This window comes from Lethenteron reissneri, chromosome 33, assembly GCF_015708825.2.
Source record: "Lethenteron reissneri isolate LAM-NWPU_2019-01 chromosome 33, ASM1570882v1, whole genome shotgun sequence".
NCBI lineage: Eukaryota > Metazoa > Chordata > Hyperoartia > Petromyzontiformes > Petromyzontidae > Lethenteron > Lethenteron reissneri.
Genome location: NC_083811.1, coordinates 4718171 through 4740066, shown reverse-complemented (window position 1 = coordinate 4740066; position 21896 = coordinate 4718171). Strand labels below are relative to the sequence as shown.

The window sequence follows — 21896 nt, the reverse complement described above, 5'->3', positions numbered from 1 at the left end:
CTGTGATTTTTGGGTCATTGTTCAATTCAAGAGTTTAGTCATGTGCACAGTCTACGTTTATAATATTTCTTATTGTCTCTTTCTTGTCCCATCTCATTCGTGCCATCAGCCTAGATGTAACGTTTTCGTAAAATTAGCATGCACGTAAACTCGCGCGCGCGAATCGATTTTAACCAAATAATCAATCCATTGTTACATGGTCACTCAGTTATTACAGCACCTGGTGTTCTCTTTCGAAAAAAAAAAAGTAAAACAATCATAATAATAATACATTGCAGCTCTTTCTAGAATGATGGCCTCACCATACCGTGGTCGTGGGGGTTTGTTACTGTTAGCAATGGCTGGAGAGCTGGACAAGCCCTGGGTACACCATGCCTATTGTTAAGTGGAGATGTGCAGATTAGTGAAAGGGGGGCATCCAGAACCGGCGCAGATGTCACTCGCTGCCGATTATATTTGCGGCTGGAAATCAAACTCTGGTGGCTGGGTTCGCAGTGCGATAGCAATCACAGGAGAACCCCTCTTAACGACGGTGATTGTTTCCACGAAATCGGCCGTGGAGTGATTTGAGTGAGTACAGGAAGTACACGTTAAAGACTTAATTCGTTCCGATAGCATCGGAAGTTAAACCCCCCTTTTTCACCCAAAAAACGTGCTTTACAATATTTAAACAACGGATATTAATACATAAAGATACGAACGACATTATAAACACGGAATATTAAAATAAACATGCTTAATCAATGCAATAAATAATATTAGCTGGATAAACAACAGCCCGCCGTTAACAGGGGAACGGTCAGTAAGCGAACACATTTGGCTCTATGGAGGCACTACACTACTATACACTACACTAATATACACTACACTAAAAGACACTACTATACACTACACTATACACTACACATTTGGCTCTATAGAGGCCCATCATGAAGCGATTAGTCGTTTACAAGGGTGCTCGTTGAGAGGGGCTTCTACTGTATCCGATTGGTCCACCTCTTCCAAAACAAAACTTTGCGTCCATCGTATCATACCTGGCTGGCGCGGTGGTGCAGTGATCCAAGCACCCGGCTAAACACCCAGCACCCCTGAGTTTTGATTCCCGGCGGTGCCCACCCACCATCAGCGGCGAGCAATATCCGAACCGGTCCTTGTTACCCACCGGCCCGCGTAGACCGGCGCGCGGTGAAGAATTGCGACACGCGATCGACCCAGAACGCATTTTGTCTTCCCGCCCCAGTGCCGTTCAACGAAGCTCCCCCGTACTCGGACCGACGGCGCCGGTTCAGCATCCAGCCGACGGCGATGGCGGCGGCGGCGATGGCGGTGACGGCGCGCACGGAGCGCCGCCTGCTTCGGTCCAGCAGCGAGAAAGCGGGGCGCGTGACCGCCCGGCACGCCGCCGACGTGCCGGCGGGCGTCGCCACCGCCTCGGCGCAGGCCTCAATGGCCCACTTCAGCTGCCCGTGGCCCGAGGCGCGGACCGAGTGGCCGCGGACGTCGAGCGAGCCGCGGCGGGGGCAGTCGGAACAGGAGGAGACGGAGACGCCGAGGGGCGGCTCCCTGGACGCGGAGCAGAGCAACTACGGCTCCTCGCGCACCCTGGACAGACCCAGGTCGGGCGGCAGGCACGGGCCAGGGCCCGGTGGGGATCTGCGAGCGTGCTAACTACGCACTCGGCTCGGCGCTCGTTGGTCAAGTCAAGTTAGTTTTGGTTGCGGGGATTCATCTTCTTGGTTCTTTCGGTAAAGTCATCACGTAGAAGGGAAATAATAAAATAATAAAAATAAAACATAATAAAATAATTCTCACGATGCTTCGGCCACAAAGCGAGCAGCCGTCCTCAGGTGAAGAACAGGTCTGTCGGAAAGACAGCTTTGTGGCTGAAATGTCGTGAGAATTATTTAATAATGTTTTATTTTTATTATTTCATTATTTCCCTTCTACGTGACTTTACTGAAAGAACCAAGAAGATTATTTTTGGTTAACACGTTGGCGCCGTTCTGGCAAAAAAAATATCTGTCCCCCCAAATTGCCATCGCAGCATTGACACACGTAAACATAAAAATAAACAATACTTTACGGTAAAAAATAAAGAATTAAAAGCCAGTTGTGGCTGATTTTCTGGCCATTCTTGGCTCCTTGACAGTCACCAATGTGCTGTCAGTTTTTTACGAATAGGCACATGAAAAATGTATCTGTGTGTGTATAATGAAACAAGCTGTTACAAACTCAACGACCAAGTTTGGCCGCAATGTTTCTGTTTAAACTTCTTTGTCTATCCACTGCTGGATGAGGGCCTGCCTCTCACGCAGCAGTGTCGGTCACAAGAGAAGTACAGTGCAAAAGTTGATTTGCTGTACTGCCTTTTTCCTGCCCACAGCAGCATATCTGTGCGTGTGTAACTGTAGCTGCGTGAGTGTCAATTTGAATAAGGTGCTCACAAAACAGCACTTGCCCTCAGCAGTCACTCGGGAAAACCGGGAGATCTTTACCTTTGCGTGTGTGTGTGTGTGGGTGTGTGTGTGTGCGTGTGTGTGTGCGTGGGTGTGTGTGCGCAATTCTTTTTTATTTTGGCCACAGATCATGTCCCAAGCAAAGCTGCCAGCGCAACTTGGACAACGCCCTGCCAGGCCGCGCGTATGCCGTTCAGCAGGCCTATCGGCCCCGGCGGGGCGGAGAAATCCCTCTCGCCATGGGAGACTTGGTCCACGGTTTGTCCTTCTCACTCTTGTCGCAGCCATTGTTGTCGAGGCGTCACTCGTTAATGAAATATATGAAAACAAACAAATGCGTGCGCGCAATGCTTAAACATTCAAATTGCGCGTGATAGATTTTCTTTGGGGTGCCGTCGCGTAAATATATAAATGTGTCGTTAAACTCGTGACCACCCGACACAGCCAATCAGTAATGTTTGTCACGGAAACAAAACGTGCCAATTAGTTACGAGTACAGCAACACCGGTGTGTTGGAGAGTAAACCCACAACATCTACAATTCGAGTCACGACGTCTCGCCGGTAATTACAACCAGCATCATCAGGCGAAAGCCAGAATTGATAAATGAGTCGTGTTGTTAACGTTTGCTCCGCTCGTGTAGCCACCGCGCGATGTCGCGCTCTTCAGTGATGCAATCGGCGCATTAAGGATGAGGCCAGGTCTGCGTCCGAAGTGGGCGATGTCCTTGCAATGTTGCTGGATTTAATGTGGGCATCGTGCTTTAGGTGGGGCATCTTGTGTGCGCGTGTCTTGTGTGCGCGCATCTTGCTCGTGAGATGTTTTGACTTTGCTCCACACGATGTGTGTGGGGAAACAAGCTGTGATTGCTTGGTTCATGGTGTAGTGCGCCAATTATTGCAAATACAAAGACAAAGATCTCCCGTATAGCCGTTGGGGCAAGCGTTGTTAGTGAGCACCTATAAAGGCTGGCACGGCACACGAGGGGGTGGGTAGTCAACCCCCACGCCCTGCCGCCTTTGTCTCCCCAGTGGTGCTGTTTACACACTGCACCAGGTACTCATTTGAGGCTGAGTCGATCTAGGGGAGGCCCATGACCGATATAAATATTTGCCACTGGTGTTGGTCGTGAGCGGGAACCAAACTCGGGTCACTAGGTTCGTAGTGCAGCACGCTAACCGCTGCACTACCTCTCCCCATTATTGTGCCATCATTATTACACACACTCATATGTGTCCATGTGATCCCCATGTAGCCTTTCACAGAATGTGCTGATGGCGAGCAACTTTTGAAGACCGGCATAGCATACAAGGAAGTGGGTGGTCAGCAACACCCTCTTAGTTTCTTATCGACACACCGCACCAGATACTTATTTAAGGCTGAGCCGGCCTAGACGAGGCCCGGGACTGGTTCAGATATTCACAACCAATATTGGACATGAGCGGGAGTTGAACGCAGGCCGCCGGGCCTGTAGCTCAGTGTGCTAACCACTAAACTACCGCTCACGGCAACACATGTATGCAAAGACACATACGGACAGGCAATATGTGCAAGCAGCCTGGGTGAGCAGTCCTGATATCGATATGTACCAGGGTATGTCAACTTCCCACCCGTGCGTCAGTCCAAGGAGAAAGGAGTAAAAAAAAAAAACTTGAAAAAAATGTGCTTTTGTTTGCCTTGAGCATGATAAGCGCCATCGTCTTTGAATTTGCAATTCATATTGGGTCATAATTAATGTGCGTGGTTTATTTATTCACAATGAGTAAACCTGGCATAATTGGCACTGGGAATTATTTTCTTTCGCCTCTGTAGCCGTGATCCCACACGCCCTGGGGTCTGGAGTCACGCGCAGACGCAACTGTCGCTGCGCTCTTCCAACCGAACTGCACGGGCCAAGAGCTCGCATTCGTCAGGGCAATGTGACAGTTATTATTCAGACGCTCATGGCCTATTGATTATGGTGATCGGCGTCCGATGCTAACGCAATTGCGCTCGCTCGTGAGCGCGATGCAGACGAAGCGCAGCGATTGCGCCGGTGGCTGCGTGGAAGACAGTTTGAGTCGAAGCGAGGGGATGTGTGTGTGTATCGTACGTTGAACTTCTTTCGCACCGTACGTAGCCAACCGTGCTAATCGGTGGTGCGGGGGAAGGACAACGAAATGCAGTTCTAAGGAAATGAGTTTTCAATCAAGATTTAAAGGTGCTTTGCTCCAGTGGCTTCCTCTTATCAGTAGGAAGAGCGTTCCAGACGGCCGCAGAAGCACATCTGAAAGCGAGCGATGCGGTGGCCGTCTTTGTTCGATGGTTTAGCCAAAAACCGCTGCGAGGATGACTGGAGTTCGCATGATGGTTTACGCTCCTTGTTGTGAGGCAGTCTCCCCAGAGCAGTTGCAGGATGTACTGACAGCAGTGTCACGCACTTTAATGACTGCTCCAGGGAATTTTGCACTCACCGAACGGGGATGCGAGTTGGGCGAGAGGGAGATGCGAGCATTTGATAATTAAATAACTGGCATGTGCATGAATAAATAAATATACTCACAGTTTTGAACGTTCCAAGCAGGCTTCCATTGCGGTGTTAGCTTTTGTTGTTTGCAAATAGACTGGTATATATGCCTTTATGGACCTAATTAGTGATCAAGGATTTATCCAATTCTGAATTTATTTTCCGACAGGGACGTATCAACAGCCGTTTTTCCACTGCAGCTGCCTGGACATTGCTGTTTTGAAACCTGCCGAACATTCCGCTTTATTTTGCAGACACGCAGAAAGGGGGAATCCTGTCTGGTATGGATTTTTCTTGGAAAATAACCGTGGGCCAAAAACAAATAAAAACCTCTCTGATTCTGCGGGTTCGGACTGTTGTGCCGAAGGAGATGCGTCAGCAAGGCCCCCCTCTCTGTGCCGATGCTGCGGCACAAGAAAAAAATTGCGCATCGCCGGTTCACTCCCAGAACGTTTTTGTCGAGAGCGGGAGTTTACCACGGCTGCCCGTGATGAACCCCCCACCCAGAACAGAAAAAAACAACACGGCCTTAACAATAGTGCGTGCGCAGGTGTGTGCGTGCGTGCGTGGGTTTGCCGGGTGTGTCGGCGTTTTTGAACGAATCTTTCCCGGGGAATGTGTTCCCGGTTTCCTCCCCAAGAAATGCCATTCCTCGTTTACCATCGCATTGGAAAAGTGACGAGAAAATTTAAAATTAGAATTGAAAAGGCACATATGGGGGTCAAAGCTATTACTACAAACGGCACTCGCAATGCATTACGGACAATTATCATTTAATCTTGGCATATTTTTTGCATTAAATTACAATCATTGCAATTACCCGGCTCCAAATGCCCTATTCATTGCGGCTAATTGGCAGGATTTTTCCCTGCACAGAACCTATTTTGGTTAACAAACCAAGGATGATACAATTATTCTTGATATTTTTATTTTTATCATTTAAAATACACAAAAAGTTCTACACAGATCACTTGAACTCATTAATGCACGTGTGCAAATGATAAACAACCTCTACTTAGTGATAAAAAGGTAACCACAGAGGACCTTTTTTTTTATTGTTGCTCTGCTTAATTGTCACAGGGAGCATTGCATTTTACAGCAAGCAAAGCCTAAGACCCGGAGGGAGCAGTGGCATAGTGCCTTTTTCTTTTGCGCTCTGCACTCTGACCACAGTGACCCTCTCAGCCATGGTGAACACCAGTGGACGAGCTGATACCTAAAACCGCTCTTGGGCTGTGATCGTCCTTGTGAAAGGAGCTGCTTCGATTCAACGGGCCGTGCCAGCCGAACGATTCCCTGAACCTACAACAACATCAACCCGCACTGACCAGCACGGTGAACCGTGGCCACACAACCCATGTGACCGTAACAGCATGGGGAGGGCCTTCATCCGGGAGCGGACTCACAAAGGGATGTCGGCTGTTTGTAAGATTGAACCGTAACCTCAGATGAAACGCCGAACTACCGAGGCAAACATCTCGCGCTTTATGCCCGCTTGTATACGTACACATTACTGCGTTGGACAGTGCAGTACGTAACAGTTTAAATGCCGGGGAACTGCCTTCATTGGAATCCGGGGTGCAATTTTCCCGTACAAGGTGGGGTGATTCACCGTTCTGTGCCACCAGGACAAATTGTTCCTATTCAGGGTCATGATTTCATTCAATAATTGTTTTTTTTAATTGATGTGAATGGTGGTAGCACCTCTAGTGGCCGCAGTGATAGTGTAAACCGTCATAACATACAAGTCCAAGCGTATAAATGTGAATTGTTGCACACGCAATTTGGTTGCTTTATTATAAAGTTTTATGGGTCGACGTTCATCAAAGCAGGGCGCATAGACGTGGGGGTACTGCATAGCAGTACAATACAACAACGGATGTTGATGCACTGCCCCTCTCTGCTGCTCACCACATCGCCCTGCAACCTATAACAAGCTGTAATGCACGGTGACCACACGTGACATCACTGTTCAGGTTCAACTCTGCTTGACTTCCGAGATCTGATGAGATCGGGTGCCATTTGTGGGTGATTTGGTCATAGATAAAATGCAATGACTGATTTAAAAAAAAATGTTTGTCTTTTGTAAGGATCGATTTTTCTTCTACACATTTGGATGGGATTTAAGTCGCTTTGTTTATTATTATTCGCACGCTAAGTACTTCCCCATCGTCCGATTGCCACCAGAATATCGAGCAAAGAAGTAATTAGGATACCAAATAGCCCCTATGGGCAGCAAGAGCCTTGCAGCATGAAACGAAATGGCCCCAAAGGAGCCAACAAAGAGTGACTTCTAATGGCGAAAACCCTATTATATGCCGTAGTGAATCATTCCGCAAATATAAATATATAACTCGACCACTAAATGCAATGCTATTGCCTGCCCTCCTGTCCCAGAATCCGTTGGGTGGCCCTTTATGCTGTGCAGACAGGGGCACAGCGACTGTGGGTGTTGTGGGTGTCCATATACGCCCGGGGTGTTTTCGTGTGGCTAAGAGGCGGCCACGGGATGTTGTGCCTATGTATGCAGATATATATACGAGGTATTCATTGCAAGTCATCAGAGTTGGGCTGTACTGAATCAAGTGCCAAATTTCATTCAAATTTCGATTTAAAGCTTTCGTGACTGCAGGGATTCATCTTCTTGGTTCTTTCGGTAAAGCCACGTAGAAGGGAAATAATAAAAGACGCTGTCTGTCTATCCGACAGACCTGTTCTTCACCTGAGGACGGCTGCTTGCGTTGTGGCCGAAACGTCGTGAGAATTGTATTTTATTATGTTTTGTTTTTATTATTTTATTATTTCCCTTCTACGTGACTTTACCGAAAGAACCAAGAAGAGAAATTTCATTCAGTTTAGTTTTTGCTTTTCTTTTTTTATTCACTCCTTGCCGTCTGTGGTGACCGCCCTGACACCATCAAACTCGCCACACATGAGAACCTGGCTTTATCTCGGGAGGCAGCCAGGGATTTGAACCTGGCGCCGGGTTCATTGCTTTGGTGCAGTGCACGCGACGTTCACCTCCAGAGACACGGGGGGCCTGCTTTATTTTCGGGTCTTTTTTTTATAATTCGCTCAAGACCGACAACCCCCCAGCTGGGCTTTGCCGATGGCGAGCGCGTCTTTGGACGCGCATTTGAGCCGTTTGTAACGGAATGTTAACAAAGTGGTTTGGGTGTTTTCCATTAAATATTTAAGAGGCTGTAAAAAAAGAAAAATCACATCGTGTATGTGCGCGTATCGCGTGTTTCGTTTCTGGGCCTCTCATGCCCTGAGAATGCGAGCACGGTTTTGGGAAAGCATAGGAATTCGGGTTTGATTTAGAAGAATGAACAACTCTGTTTTATTGCTGAGTTAATGGTTCAAGTTATTCAGTCCATAACAAATAAAAAACATAGCCAGCGATACAGCTCATACCAGATTAAGTCATCCTTACTGTTCTGTGGTGGTCGCAACGGATTGTTTGAGCATATTTCACTCCACTTGTCGTTGGGGGTTGATGAAGGAAGGGGGTACTTAGAACCGGCTCAGATATGACCACTGATGCTAGCGGTGGCCGGGAATTGGGAACAGACCACTGGGTTGATAGCGCAAGCACGCTAAGCCATTGCTCCACCACCCTGTCCCAAATTATAACATCAAATCGATGAGTTGTGTAAAGTAAAAGCTGCCATGGGGTGTGCTAAACATTGTGGACCGGTTGTGTTTCGCAATGTTGGTGTCATATTTCCCAAGCAGTCGCGCTATTGCCTCTTATGTATGTTGAACTTCTTTCACACCGTACGTAGCCAGCCGTGCTAATTGGAGGTGCAGGGGAAGGACAACGAACGTAACACAAAAACGCGGTTTTAAACTAATGATAAAATTGCAGAGGTTCCAACCCAGCGTCCATCCAGGTTAACGCTGTAGGTGTATTAACCGTGAATGAACACCGCCTGCTTCGCAGTGGACGTTAAAGATCCCAAGACGCCGTCTGTGCAGGTGTCACGGTCAAAAGTTGCCAAACTTGTTAAAAAATGACAAAATTACTTAATAGGAATTGAACCGCACGGCAACTTCGCCCCCAACTGGAAGACACGGAATATGAAACACTGCGTGTTCCTTGCGTCGCGAACCCCCAAATGTGCGAAATTATTATTATATTATTGTTGTTGATTATCATGCGTTTCCCTCTTTCCCTAACAGTGCTTACAGTCGGGGAGGCGGGCATGTGGGAGGGCATCTCTGAAGGCAGGCGAGGATGGTTCCCAAGCCATTGCGTGCGGGAGGTGCAGCTGAGACAAACACAAGCTGTACACGGTGAGACTCAACCTCTCCTGCTGCTGCTGCTGTTGTTGTCGTCATAATTTCCTCAAATTTTTTTTATCGTGGTTGTGCTGGCGGCGGCTCGTCGCGAGACGAACCACCCGTTGGCATGTCTCGCACAGCAGCGCAACCCTTCGTGTCCGAGAACGGCCCGCAGAAGCGGATGTCACAGATCTACCTCCAAGATTGCTGCTTCAAGTTGACCCCTGGTTCACAAAGTAGTGGGGCAGCACTTTTCGCAGCCACTCTGCACGCGAGGGCAATGTTTTGACGCATGCCGGTCAAATGAATATTTGACAAGCACAAATTCAGGGCAGAACCACATTTGACGTCATTCTTTTATGTGCACGTATTGGTGGCTATGTGAGACACACAGCATAAAAAAACACACAACCTCTACTCCCAGTTTTGAGCAATTGACAGAGCCACAGTAAGGCACGATGTGAAACTCTAAGGGACACGGAACGTGCCTTGGTGTTAGGTCCATTGTTGTTTGTGGCTACTGTAAGTCCAACATTTCTGCGGGTTGCAGCAAACAACGTTTTGCATGCCGCGCCAAAACTCTCCTTTTGAATTGTGCCCTCGTATAACCAACCTGTTCCTTGCACTTGACTGCACAACAAGCAAATTAAAAACGGCACTCCAGTAACAGTCAGCGGCGGCACAGAGCTCGCTTTTGCTCAAGTGTGTCTTGGCCGAGTTCATGAACGTTCAGCCAGAGCACTGGTGTGCAGCAGACGTACCTGTCAACCCATACGGTTTGCCCATATTCTTGTACAGGGAAATTGAGTTTTCAGGTCCATATGGGCGTACGGCTGTTTCAATACGGGCACATTTTTTTTCTTTTTGTTTCTGTTTCTCCCTTGTGATGGGACTTTGTTGGATGAACCTTGAGATGTGTAAGAGGCACGGGGTGACCAAAAATGTCTGAATTGGTCTGTAATTAGGCAGGCAGCACTGATAAGGGGTTAACAGGCATGCAGACACTTTTCAGCTTCGTGTGAATTCTGGACGATTTCCATTTTTTTTTCTTCTGTCCAGGCTCCATGCCACTCTGGTTCTGGGCAACCATTCTTTTCTGCTCATCTCCCCCCCTCCCACTGCCTGCAATTTGGCAGCTTTCGTTCTCTCCTGGGCACGGTTGCTGGGACTGGCGGCAGAGCTGCTATCGTAACACGCTTTTAATTCGGCGTTTGCAAACACTGCCAACAATGCCGGCGGGCGTGCAGGCAAGTGCGCGAAATCGTGCGCCTGCAATCGTTGAGGCGAGGGAAACGGGGCTCCAAGGTGGAAGGGGGTGGGCAGGAGGGGTGGCAGTTTGAGGCTCAGGGCTGGAGGCTGGAGTACAGGAGACTAGCGGCAAGGGGCTGAGGGGATGTCCACGTGCGTCGGGAGCCGATGTGGGGGTGAGAAAACGTGCGTGCGCGCGCACGCTCGCGATCGCATGAAACGCAAGGGGTGGGGGGGAGGGGATTGGGTGTATTTACAGACTGCTTCTCGCAAAGCAGTCTGCCCGGTAGCGAGAAGCGCATTCGGTCGCATGTCCCGCCATCTAGCGTCTCCCACGAGGGCAGAGGTTTGCCTTCTCGAGAACTGTCGCGCGCGCGGAAACGTTTGTCCGCTCGGCGCCCGCTGCCGCGCGTGAGACACGTGCAGCACATCACGGCCAGAGCCTCTAGCGCAGCCTGTGGCCCCGATTACCCGGCTCGCGATCGGCAGTGGCACACGGGCTCCCTTCCTTTCCCCCGGGGCAGTGCCCCCGGCTTCCATTTATTATTTACTTGCAAGGAGGTTATCCTCAGATTCGTCTTTCAATTGAAGTGTTTTTTTTTTTTCTTTGCAGAAGACAGAACCAAGCGACTGTTGAAACACCACACGGTCAGCTCGTTTGACGGGCTTCGGAAGTCCAGGTGAGTAGAGGTTTCGGAGTTTGTGATTAGGGAGTGACCTCTGTGTGTGGGTTGATGGGGAGGCCCCCGTAAATGTTGGCGAAGGTTCGTGGTGTTCCCCGAGTTGGGCGAGCGGAGGCAGCCGACGTGCTCTGCAAACACTTTTGAATAAAGCGTCAGGGATTGTGTTGGGAGTGGCATTGATAGCAGCCCCTGGCATGATAAGCAAACACCGCCCTGATAACTTACAGACTTACAGCAGGGTGGCAGTATGTGTAGTAAGAGCAGAGAAAAGAGCCACCAACACCGTAAAAACTTTTGCGTTTTTCTAATTTTCATTGCATAAGGCGGTGGATGTTAATGTCAGTGGTGGTGAAGGTATTTCCTTCCTCTTTGATGAACTGTTTGACCTGCTCGCCTGTAAAAAAATGCATTCTCGCGCGGAATTTTGTTTGTGTAAAATACACGTTGGGCGAGAGGATGCCCCCGCACTAATGAACTCCTCCGTGTACCTCATTGTTATTATTAACGTATTAAAGCGCGTATAAAAGTGACATCGTAGAGCTGAGTGGCAACGGTTCCCTAAAGTGGGAGGGTTAACGATCACCAATTATCACCGGTCGTGGTTTGTTGTTGTGGGAAGAGCTGGGCACTCAAGGGGAGTTTGCACAAAGATTAAAAGAAGACAAAGATCCCCCCTGTAGGCTTTGACAGACTCTTGGGGCAAGTGCTGCCAGCGGGCACCTATGAACGCCGGCATGGGACGCGAGGGGGTGTGTAGCCAGCACCACGCCCGGTCGTCATTGTCTCCCCATTTCTGGTGATTAAACACCGCACTCGGTTAGGTTACCCATTTAAGGCTCAGTCAACCTAGGGGAGGCCCAGGACTCGTTCAGATATTCATCACCAATGCTGTACAGTGCGCTAAACCACGCAACTACCGCTCCCCCTAAGAGTTTGCCCACACACGCACACGCGTGCATGTGCATGCGCGTGTGCTACTCCTGCCCATGGAGTTAATGGACAGGATTATGATTCAGGCACAGCCGATGCAGGGGGACGGAGCATGAGTGTCGTGGTTAGCGCAATGTGTTACAAGCACAAATAACCCGAGTTCGATTCCCACAAACGGCCACCATCAACATCAAAATGTGACCTGGTCCTGGCCTCCTCTAGGTCTACTCAGCCTTAAATGAGTATCAGGTGTGATGTGTATACATCAGCACTAAGAAGACAATGGCAGCCGTGCCGACCACACAAACCGCCTTGTGCGCCATGCTGGCCTTAATAGGTGCTCGCTAAACGAATTTGCCCCAACAGACTATACGGCTAGCTACCTTTGTCTTTTGTCTACCATTCGTGGAGTTAGTGAGCGGGATGAAGATTGAGGGCCCCGGCCCGATTCAGCACGGCACTGATCTGCATAGCAAGAAGCACCAACAGCGAGGCGGGAATGGCCCCCAAAGAAAATAAAGTCCGAAGCCAGACAACCCCTCACTACCCCCCCCCCATCTTCAACTCTTGGCTGCAGCAACAGCTTTTTTTGCTGAGTCAAGAGCAGGCTAGTCGTTGCGTAAGTCTTCCCTGCGCTTGATAATCCCCAACGGCTGAGCATACGCGAATGAGATTTTTGCATAGCCGCCGTGGTGGCGAGATGTTAACTACCTCGCCCGGTATGCGGGTGGTCAAGGGTTTGATCACGACCCTGATGCCTGTATATTTTGAGTTTGCGTGTTCTCCACATGGTTGTGTGGATTTTTCTCCGGCTCCTCCGGTTTTCCCCCTCCACGATTAGAAGCATGCCTTTAGAGTCTTTGGCTGCGATAAATTTGCATGCGATAAGCCACTTCGTCGAGCTATTGTTTGTGATAGCCATGTCGCTTCTGAAAAAGAGCAATATAACTCAGTGTGCCTTACCTGGTAAAATAAATATATCGTAGTAGTAGTAGATGTTTGTGCGTTTTTTTTGCGTTTGCGTTTGTCGGAAGCTCTATAATAAATTTGGCCATTTTCTTCCTGGACTCTGATTTGTTCTCTCGCCACTCTCATGCCCCCCCCCGCCCCCCGCCAGCGTTGGATTAGCCTCCAGGTTGTTTGAAGACGAGTACTGGGGGGCTCTGAGCAGGGCTGTGCCCATGGACATACTGTGTGGGTGTTTGGGGGGTGCAAATCGGCACTGCTGTTGTGTGAATCCATCTCAATGGCTATTGAACAACCTCACAAGCGTGAAACTACGATTATCATTTGCAGCCGTTCGTCAATACAAGCGCTGGATTGTCAGGCCCCCTATCCATGCTGTGTCGGTCTTGATGGTTGTTTGACCGACTGTACTGCTACCAACACTGATGCTTCGTGCGGGTTGGTGAAGGAGAGGTTGGCCCAGAATTGGTTCGGATATTACTTGCCACCGATGTGCAGCTGTGCCATCGCTCCACCCGGATGGTGGAAATACTGTGGGTGATCATTAGCAGTGTCGTAGCTTCGTCGGAATGCCTATGGTAGAACCTCACGAATTTGAGCTGGATAGGAAGCAGTGGCGTTTAATGATTTTTCCCTTCCTGTCATTCTTTGAATTGTCACGATGCGGGATTATGCTTGAAGATGTGTTTGTTTAGTTAATTTGTATTGTCTCTGTAATATATTCTGTCTAGTTGGTTCCATTAGGTTGAACATACATTGTCAAGTGCTATAACGAGCTTAGATTGTAAATAATGTCTTCTGATACGCAAGATTCCGATGGCTCGTACCGTGAGGCGTAAGACTCGATTTTAATCAATGAATCTTTACGTACTTAATGGGTTAGCTTATTGCATGTTCTGTATTGTTGATTTAAAAGGCGGCGTTAATGATGATGACGGCGGTGGAGCAATTCACTGCGTGCACTCCGCTACCCAATGGGAGATTCACTGTAGAGCACTTGGCAGAAATTCAATTCACCGCTCAATTTGTTTGTTTGATTATTTATTTATTACGCAGGGCCGTGCCATGCCTACATGGGGACCGCTGTTTTTTTTTTGTTGTTACATTTTTACTATTCATTTGTGGATCCCTCTCACATTATTTGGACTGTACCACAGGCAAGAGCTCACATTCTCAAATCATAAAATGGGAGCCTTCAATGTACACGAATTGAGAGCAGAAGGCATGCTTGTGTGAAGCGGTCTTATTAAGGTGTTGTAATAGGTGACGTTTCGGGCAATGCCCCCTCCCCTCCCTCCCCTTCACAGCACATAAGGCAGCGCCGTTAGTGAATGTGCCGAGTTTTGTGCTTTGGTTAAACGCTGCATACGTTACCAGGAATCGAACCGTTGACTTCGTGCAACCTGGGGTGTGGGAAAAAAGGTGTGGACTTCTGAGAAGCCGAGAATACTATGCTGTTGTAGCCCAGAGCATGACTTTTGATCCGCCCCTACTGGGCATCTGTCAACAAGAGCTTCATAGCTCATCGGATTTCTCCAGGAAAAAATAAAGATTCCAATTCGGACTTGTCCTTATCTTTTCCTTGCACGCTTAGACTTTGGAACTTTCTACTGTCACTACTTTTCCCCCAGTTTCTTATAACCTGAATCCATTCAACAACTCTGTTAGTTATTTACCGAGTAAGCATGCAACATTGGGTCAATGTTAACATGTGGTTCCACGTTTACTCGGGATCTGTTGTCGTATCGTCAGAGCTGTCTGATGCTGGATTTGGTATTCCCTTCCATGACATCTTTTTCCCATGTCCCTTTATTAATAATTAGACGAATTATTATTGTCAAAGGTAACAATTGGGTTCCTGTAACCTTTTGCACTTTGATAGTGCTCCCTTTTTGCCAGCTTTGCAACTCCCTCTCAATCACCTCCCCCCCCCAGGTTCCTGTATGACCATATTCTTAGGTTTTTTTCGGTAAAGTCACGTAGGTAAAAAATCAAAATGAATAAAAGTAAAATAAAAATAAAATAAAAAATCACGACGTTTCGGAGGCAACACAAGCTTCCGTCTTCAGGTGGAACCGTCACAGCACGCTTGCTGTAATCATCGTTACAGATCCTGTATGACCTGTAACGATTTTCAACAAGCGAGTTCTAATCGTCCGCGCTCTCGTTCCTGCTCTCAGTTGCCGGCGTCGTAGCCCCGGGCAATCGGCGCTCAAGTGAATAATGGCCACGAGGCCACCGCGATTAGTTTGGAAAAGTTCTCCGCGACAAACGAACGGAATCATAAATGTGGCACGGCGACGAAGGGGCGTCGCGCGGCGCGATACGCGGTGGCGGCCTGCGGGGCCCCTGTTCAGGCCAAGACAGCGCGCGCCCCTCTTGTGCCCGCAATAGCCGCAGGAAGAGCATCCGTTAATCGCCACCCACGGAGATCTGGTGCCGTATTTAGCCACGCGGTGCACGCACAATCGCCCATAAATAGCGCGCGGGACGCTCGGGCAAAGGGGAAGGAGGGAGGGAGGGAGGGAGCGTAGAGGAATACAGCAACAAAAGGACAATGTGTACGTGTATTTAAATCCGCCAGCGGGGCAGGGGGTGCGGTGAGAAAGTCGTCATCGGATTGGGTTTGCGTCAGAGGCAGCGATTGAGCTCCTTCCTGGCTTTGAAATGGAAATGGGTTCCAACTCTGCTGATCTTGTGCTCTTCTGAGGAGGCTGGCATCGGGCGGAGCCGCGGGAGGATGGACCAAAGCCGTGCTTCGTGTTTCTTTTAGAGCACGCGCGCACAAAATATAAGACGCTCCTTGTATAATGCTCATGATTTGATATTTTTACACGTGTATCGTCATTTTTGTTGACCGAATCACTCGGAGAGCGCCCAAATCTCGTCACAGTTCAGATGCTCAGCAGGGGTTGAGCAAGGGTAGTGGCTGCATTGGCGACCGCCATGAATAACAGGTGTTATAGGATGTGGGGCTAATTGTTGGCAGCACAGGACATCACAGATAAGTAAATTGCTGTACTGTACTTCTGTGCTCTCACATCACAGATGGGGTGATCTTGTGACCAGCTCTCATCCAGCAGCAGAGTTACAGAGGGGATGCACATCCTTATACAAATCATCTCGGCCACACCGATTAATTGAATTGTAGCATATTGAATCATTATTCACGCAGGCATCTTTTTAAGAGCGTCTGTAAGTGAGAGCTTACAGCGCCATCAGGTTAGAGCTGCTCTCGGTTGACTGGCAAGGAGCCACTTTTGAAGACAGGCCAGAAATCAGCGCGGCCCAGCAGAGAGCATTCGACTCAGGGAGCATAGCGGCCTTAGAGCTGACAAAGATGACACCGATAAACGCCCACAAATATTCTTCAGGCACATAAATATAAAAAAATGTAGATTAAAATAGCGTCTTTTCTTTGTATTGAAATTAAATGGCGATGGTATTGTTTAAAAAATATATATATCCAGAATAAAAAAAAATAGAACAATTTTCGCAGCCCTGCTGGATTAAGGCCACGTCGGCCGTGGGAGTTGTTTGACCATACTTCACCTCCCACGGTGGACGGTACAGGTGGGTGGAAGGAAGTTTACTCCAGGGCGCCGATTCAAACGTTCGCCATGGAATCGAGCGCAGGTCAGCGGGCCCACAGCACGGGACACGCGGCGCTCTTGAGAATCCGCGAGAAAGAAATATTATTTGAAATCCAGCGGCAAATTTTTCGCGTTGTGTCATTTTTTATTGGGAGCTCACGGGAAAGCGGGAGAGGTAGAGAGGGAATCGGGGACGAGTAACAAGGCGTTTGTTTTCTCCGCGAATGAGACCGAAGGACACCCGAGCATTTTGCAGGCACTGGAGTGAAACGCTTCTCGTGATTGCTTATTCATGCACGTTATGGGGGCCGCACGGTCACGTCATTACTCTGCACCACGCCGTCAGCCGCCGTCAGCCGCTGCTTCCACTCACAGCTGCGCCTGCAGCAGGCACACTGCGTGCATCTCTCCCTCTCTCCCTCCGCCACACACCCACGGCACTCTCCCTCCCTCTCTCCACGACCTCCATCCCTCCCTCCCTCCCTCCACCACAAACCCACCACCACCCCACACGCCATTAATATGTATCCTTATTAAAAAGCGGAATCATTAAAATAACTCCCACTGCCTCATTTATTTATTAGACGTTCTCTATCCGGGGTAATCCGATTGAGGATAATTTAAAAAAGAACTATTCTTCTTTAAACTTTACCGTGCCATTTTCAGATTAAGGTCGGTCAGGGTGTGTTTATTTATTTAGCAGGTTCATTATTTCGGTGAAGTCTCAAACTGGGCGTGCGTTTATTCCACGCACCTTCTCACAATGTATCGGAGGGTCTTTGCGCTTTTTTACGTTAAATTTCAGTCCACAAATTTGTACAGGCACACTCGCCGAAACGTTAACTACCTCACCTGGTGTACAGGAGATCGTGGGTTCGATCTCAACCCTGACGCCTGGATATTTTGAGTTTGCATGTCTCTCTCCCTGTGGTTGCATGGATTTTTCTCCAGGTCCTCTGGTTTTTTCCCTCTACATTTAGAAACACGCGTTCAGAGTATCTGGATGCTATACATGTCCACGTGATGATAAGCCACTTCGCTATCATTTGTGGCCAGCTGGAAAGGAGCTATATTGCTCAGTGGGCCTTACCTGGTAAAATAAAAATACTTTTAGTTTTTTTACTTTACTCAATGCTCGTGTTAAAGAACAACCCTAAGTGCCCTTGTGATAGTCGTTTTTTCTCTCTCTTCTTTACTTCGTTTTTTTTTTCAGTCGTCATCAGTTTCTTTCACGTGAATTCAATCGTAGCGCAAACCGTCGATAACAAAGTTTGCGATCGCGTCAGGCCACAGCAGCTACGGCGGGTGCAGCCTCGTTAGTGTCACGAGGAAAATATGAATTGCGGAAACATAATTTTGCCTCTAATGAAATGCCTCCGCTCCTCCCATCTGGGCCAAGATTGTTCATCCAAATGCTTATTACCATGAAAATTAAATTAATTTCGCATGTGACTGGAGGTTACACCCTCTGACTTCACTCGATGGTTGGTAAATATCTCCCGGACAGGCCTTGATCACGTGGTGATGATGGAAATAACGACAACAACAACAACAACCACCATCTCCCCAAGTGGCAGACGGTGGTGGTTGCAAGCGCCGTTTCCCATTTTATAATCCTTAAATATTGACGAGGTATGGTGGCGCTTCCAATAATTCGGTGACTTGAAGATGGGGTGAGTGCATCACGCATGCGCGGGGACCGGCAGGTTATGGACAAACCCACCTACCATGAATGTAGTGGTGTTTGCAGGAGGGCAGTACAGCAAATTTGCTATTGTCTGTCTTCATCAGTGCAGGATATTAGTGCTGTCCTTGTGTGTGTGCTTGGGATGTTCTTGCAGGTGCTCCGGCTACTCTCCATTTACACAGATACGGAATCGGGAAAATTATCCCAAACAGAAACCATTCTGAGAATGAGTCTTAAGAGACTCGGAGAAGCTGGGTGGTTACAAGGGTCAAGGGGCAATGATCCGGCACCGCGGAGATGCTGAGTTTGAATTCGGTTAGTCATACATCATCAAGCAGAGGCTCTCAAGTGTAGCGAGTTGACGATCTCATCCTGGAACACAAATTAGCTGCAATTAAAGCCGATCATATTCAGTTCGTTTTCTCTATACTAAAATTATCTAAATTTTAGAGCTTAGAGAGTTGAAAAATGTCAACGTTTTACCACACAAACAAAACATTTCACCACAATAGGATTGTGTGAGAAAGCACGCACTCCATAAGGAGTGAATTTATAAAGGTCAGAAGTAGTTCACTGATTACTCCTTCTGTGGGCCATTTTCTCACCGTGGGGCGATACAAACTGCTCTGTAAGAGACCCAGATGGTCACTCAATCCGGCGACATCACCAATAGCACGATTGTAATAAAAATTGGAAAGAGGCAAAATAATGAGAACAGAATAATGAAATCGGCGATTAATTTCAATGTAGCTGACGAGGGAGCCTGTTGGGACAGGCTGTCAGCAACAGCACGGGGGGGGGGGGGGGGGGCGAGGCGCTGACACGGATGTTGAGCTAGAGGTGCATAAAGCGGCTAGAGAAATGAAAAAAAAGTAAATAAAAACTAACAACCTCTGCAGGACGCACCATAAAGAAGACTTACAGTCAGGGGAGATAGAGCAACGGCGATGACTCAATGGTTATCGTAGCATAGCGAGTGCCCGGCGTTGCCGTTCGGCACGTGACTACCAGGGCCACTTCCACGATGACATTTTGTCAATCTCCAGCCTCCCCTGGTCGACACGCTCGTTGTATTTTGGTTGTTCGCTCTTGTTCTTGTCGTTTTTCCCCCTCTCAATTGCATCTCGATTGCGCAATCGACGTCGCACGTCACGAGACAGAGTGCCCGATCGCAGGGCAGCGGCAGCTTTTCGTGTTGGAGAGCGTCTCCGGAGAAGTGGATCTCACGGAGCTACCTCTGAGTTCCCTGCTTCGAGCGACCTGCCTGGTCCACGGGCAGAGTAACAGGGCAGCCCTTTCACGCTCGCTCTGCATGCGGGAATGTGCTTCGTCACCTTGGCAGCCATTTTAAATCCCAGACATGGAATTTCGCCAAATTAGGGGCGGAACGAAATTGAACACGGGGATTTTTGTGCAACTGCTGGGAACCTGGCTGTGACCATCAACTCACTAGACTTGAGAATGTCGACACGCTCCTGCTCGGATTACGACAATGCCCTTTATTTATCCAGGAAAGCTTCTCTACTGAGTCGAGACAGTTTTTTTTTTCACGAGGGGTCCTGTAATGGTTACGTTCTGGCTAATTCAATGTCAATGAGTGTTTGGCTTCGAGTTCGAGGAAACCAGAGTGGCCAGAGAAAGCCCACGTACATGTGAGCGGGCAACATGAACGCACCACCCAGATCTGTTCAACAATCCACTGCTGTGCGGCCTTCTCATGCCGACCTCAAAACCCGAGCCCTAGTCTACGGGTCGTATTCCCACGTAGTCTCCCCGTCCACGCGCGAATTAGGCCGAACCTTGCTTAGCTACGACGGGATCGGGCACATCCAGGGGTGGTTTGTGCGTAATCTTCGGGTTAACAGCTCGTGTGTTTTTGTTACTGTCACGCAGCCGGAGAACAACACTTTAGTGGCGTGCACGGTTTTCATGAGCATGTAAACTGCTTGTTTTGACATCGTGACGATGTCGTCGTGGCGCATCGTTACATCACCGTGGCATTTACGATGCCATCGAGCCCCCCACATTTAGGGAGCTGGCTTGATGCAAGAAGGCGAGAGTGACAATTGTCGCCATCATTGTCCGAGCATTCCTTCGTCGACCATTTCAACAATCGTCGGCAAATCAGCTCGCAATCGCTTTTGTTCATTTATCTTTAAACCATTGCCACTGCTTGTAGTTCACAGAATTGCAGGTATGGTCAAAATAGCATTGTTATTTTTACCGAGTGTCGGTACATTCTCAATCATTGGCCAACTTTGCTGTTGCCTGTACAGAATTTTTGACCAGTTCACCTTTTTGTGTTGTGTCCCCCCCGAACCTCCCCCATGTCCACCTGCACCCTCCCTTCACATGGACCCCTCCCTTTACCTGGATCGCTCCCTTCACATGGACCCCTCGCTTCACCTCACCTCTCCCTTCGCTGTACCCACCACCCCGCTACCTCGTGCCTCATGCAGCCCCCCACAAAATCTGTTGTGCAAGACAGTCCAATGCATGGAGATGTCCAATAGACACGCAGGGCTTCGTGCCGCTGAAATAGTCCCAGATATGTCTGGTTTCTCTTGTTAAACGTGGCGAGATTTCAAGAGACCAGGATAGATGTCTCGTTTGCAAGAGTGACTTGGGTCACCAAGCATGGAAAATGCGAAATAACGAAAAATAATAAAGCACAGCAATGAAGCAAAGACAAACCGTAGGACAAACTAAATAAATCAGCGTGGATTATATCTCTTGTCGGAGAAAAAAAGCACGAGTATAGAGAGGGCCAGGCCTCCAAATGGACATGATCCGGCATATTGCTCGCTGACGACGGTGCTACGAAAAGCCTCAATTTTCGTCGATATTTAGTGTAAGAATCTTAAGACATTTGTGAGTAACTGAATTGCTTAAGCAAGGATTGTTTTCATACTTCGTTCTGCATGGACACATTTAGGAGAAAAACGCCACTCGCAATCGACCATTGACCTGACCAGGTGAGAAGTGAGAATCCTTCGAGTAAGCAGCCTCTCTCCTCCGAGGGTTGGGCTCACCACAAAAGTTTTGGGGTCGTTATTGTGCAACAACGTGTGCCATGTGGCACGAAGCTAATGCCTGTTCAGTTTAGTTGCCGGGTAATTTTGAAATTGCTATCCAGCTGCCCGGCAAAAAAAAACATAGATAATCCCGCGATTGAAACATTTCTCCCGCGTAGCCGCGGCGTGGCCAAGCGGCACGGTGGGTAAGCGCTAGCAGTGAATTCGCTGCAGTGCAACGGGTCCACCTGTGTACGGCAGGCTCCGTACCACCTCCGCGTGCCAGCACTGCAGCTGCACGGTGACATCTTTTCCTCGCTTCCAAACCTCTCCCTGGCAACCTCCGTCCGCCCCTCCCCCGCTCCTCCTCAAATGCTCATGCTCGCACCCCCATCCAGCATCCCACCGCACCCCATCCTTACCCCCTCGCTGCCCCCCCCCCCCTCCTTCCTCTCTCTTCCAATCTTTGCTTTCTCACTCACATTTGCTGTCTCCCTCTCCCTCACTCTCCCACCACTCCCCCCACC

General features: G+C 48.8%; 1 protein-coding gene across 1 annotated transcript in view; it reads left to right on the top strand.

The window, feature by feature from the left end:
* Nucleotides 1-21896, top strand: part of LOC133350424 (SH3 and multiple ankyrin repeat domains protein 3-like) — a 136979-nt gene that overhangs the window by 49386 nt on the left and 65697 nt on the right. The window contains 4 exon segments of the mRNA XM_061564765.1: nt 1241-1616; nt 2584-2714; nt 9147-9260; nt 11110-11176. Coding sequence (XP_061420749.1) covers nt 1241-1616; nt 2584-2714; nt 9147-9260; nt 11110-11176 — 688 coding nt within the window.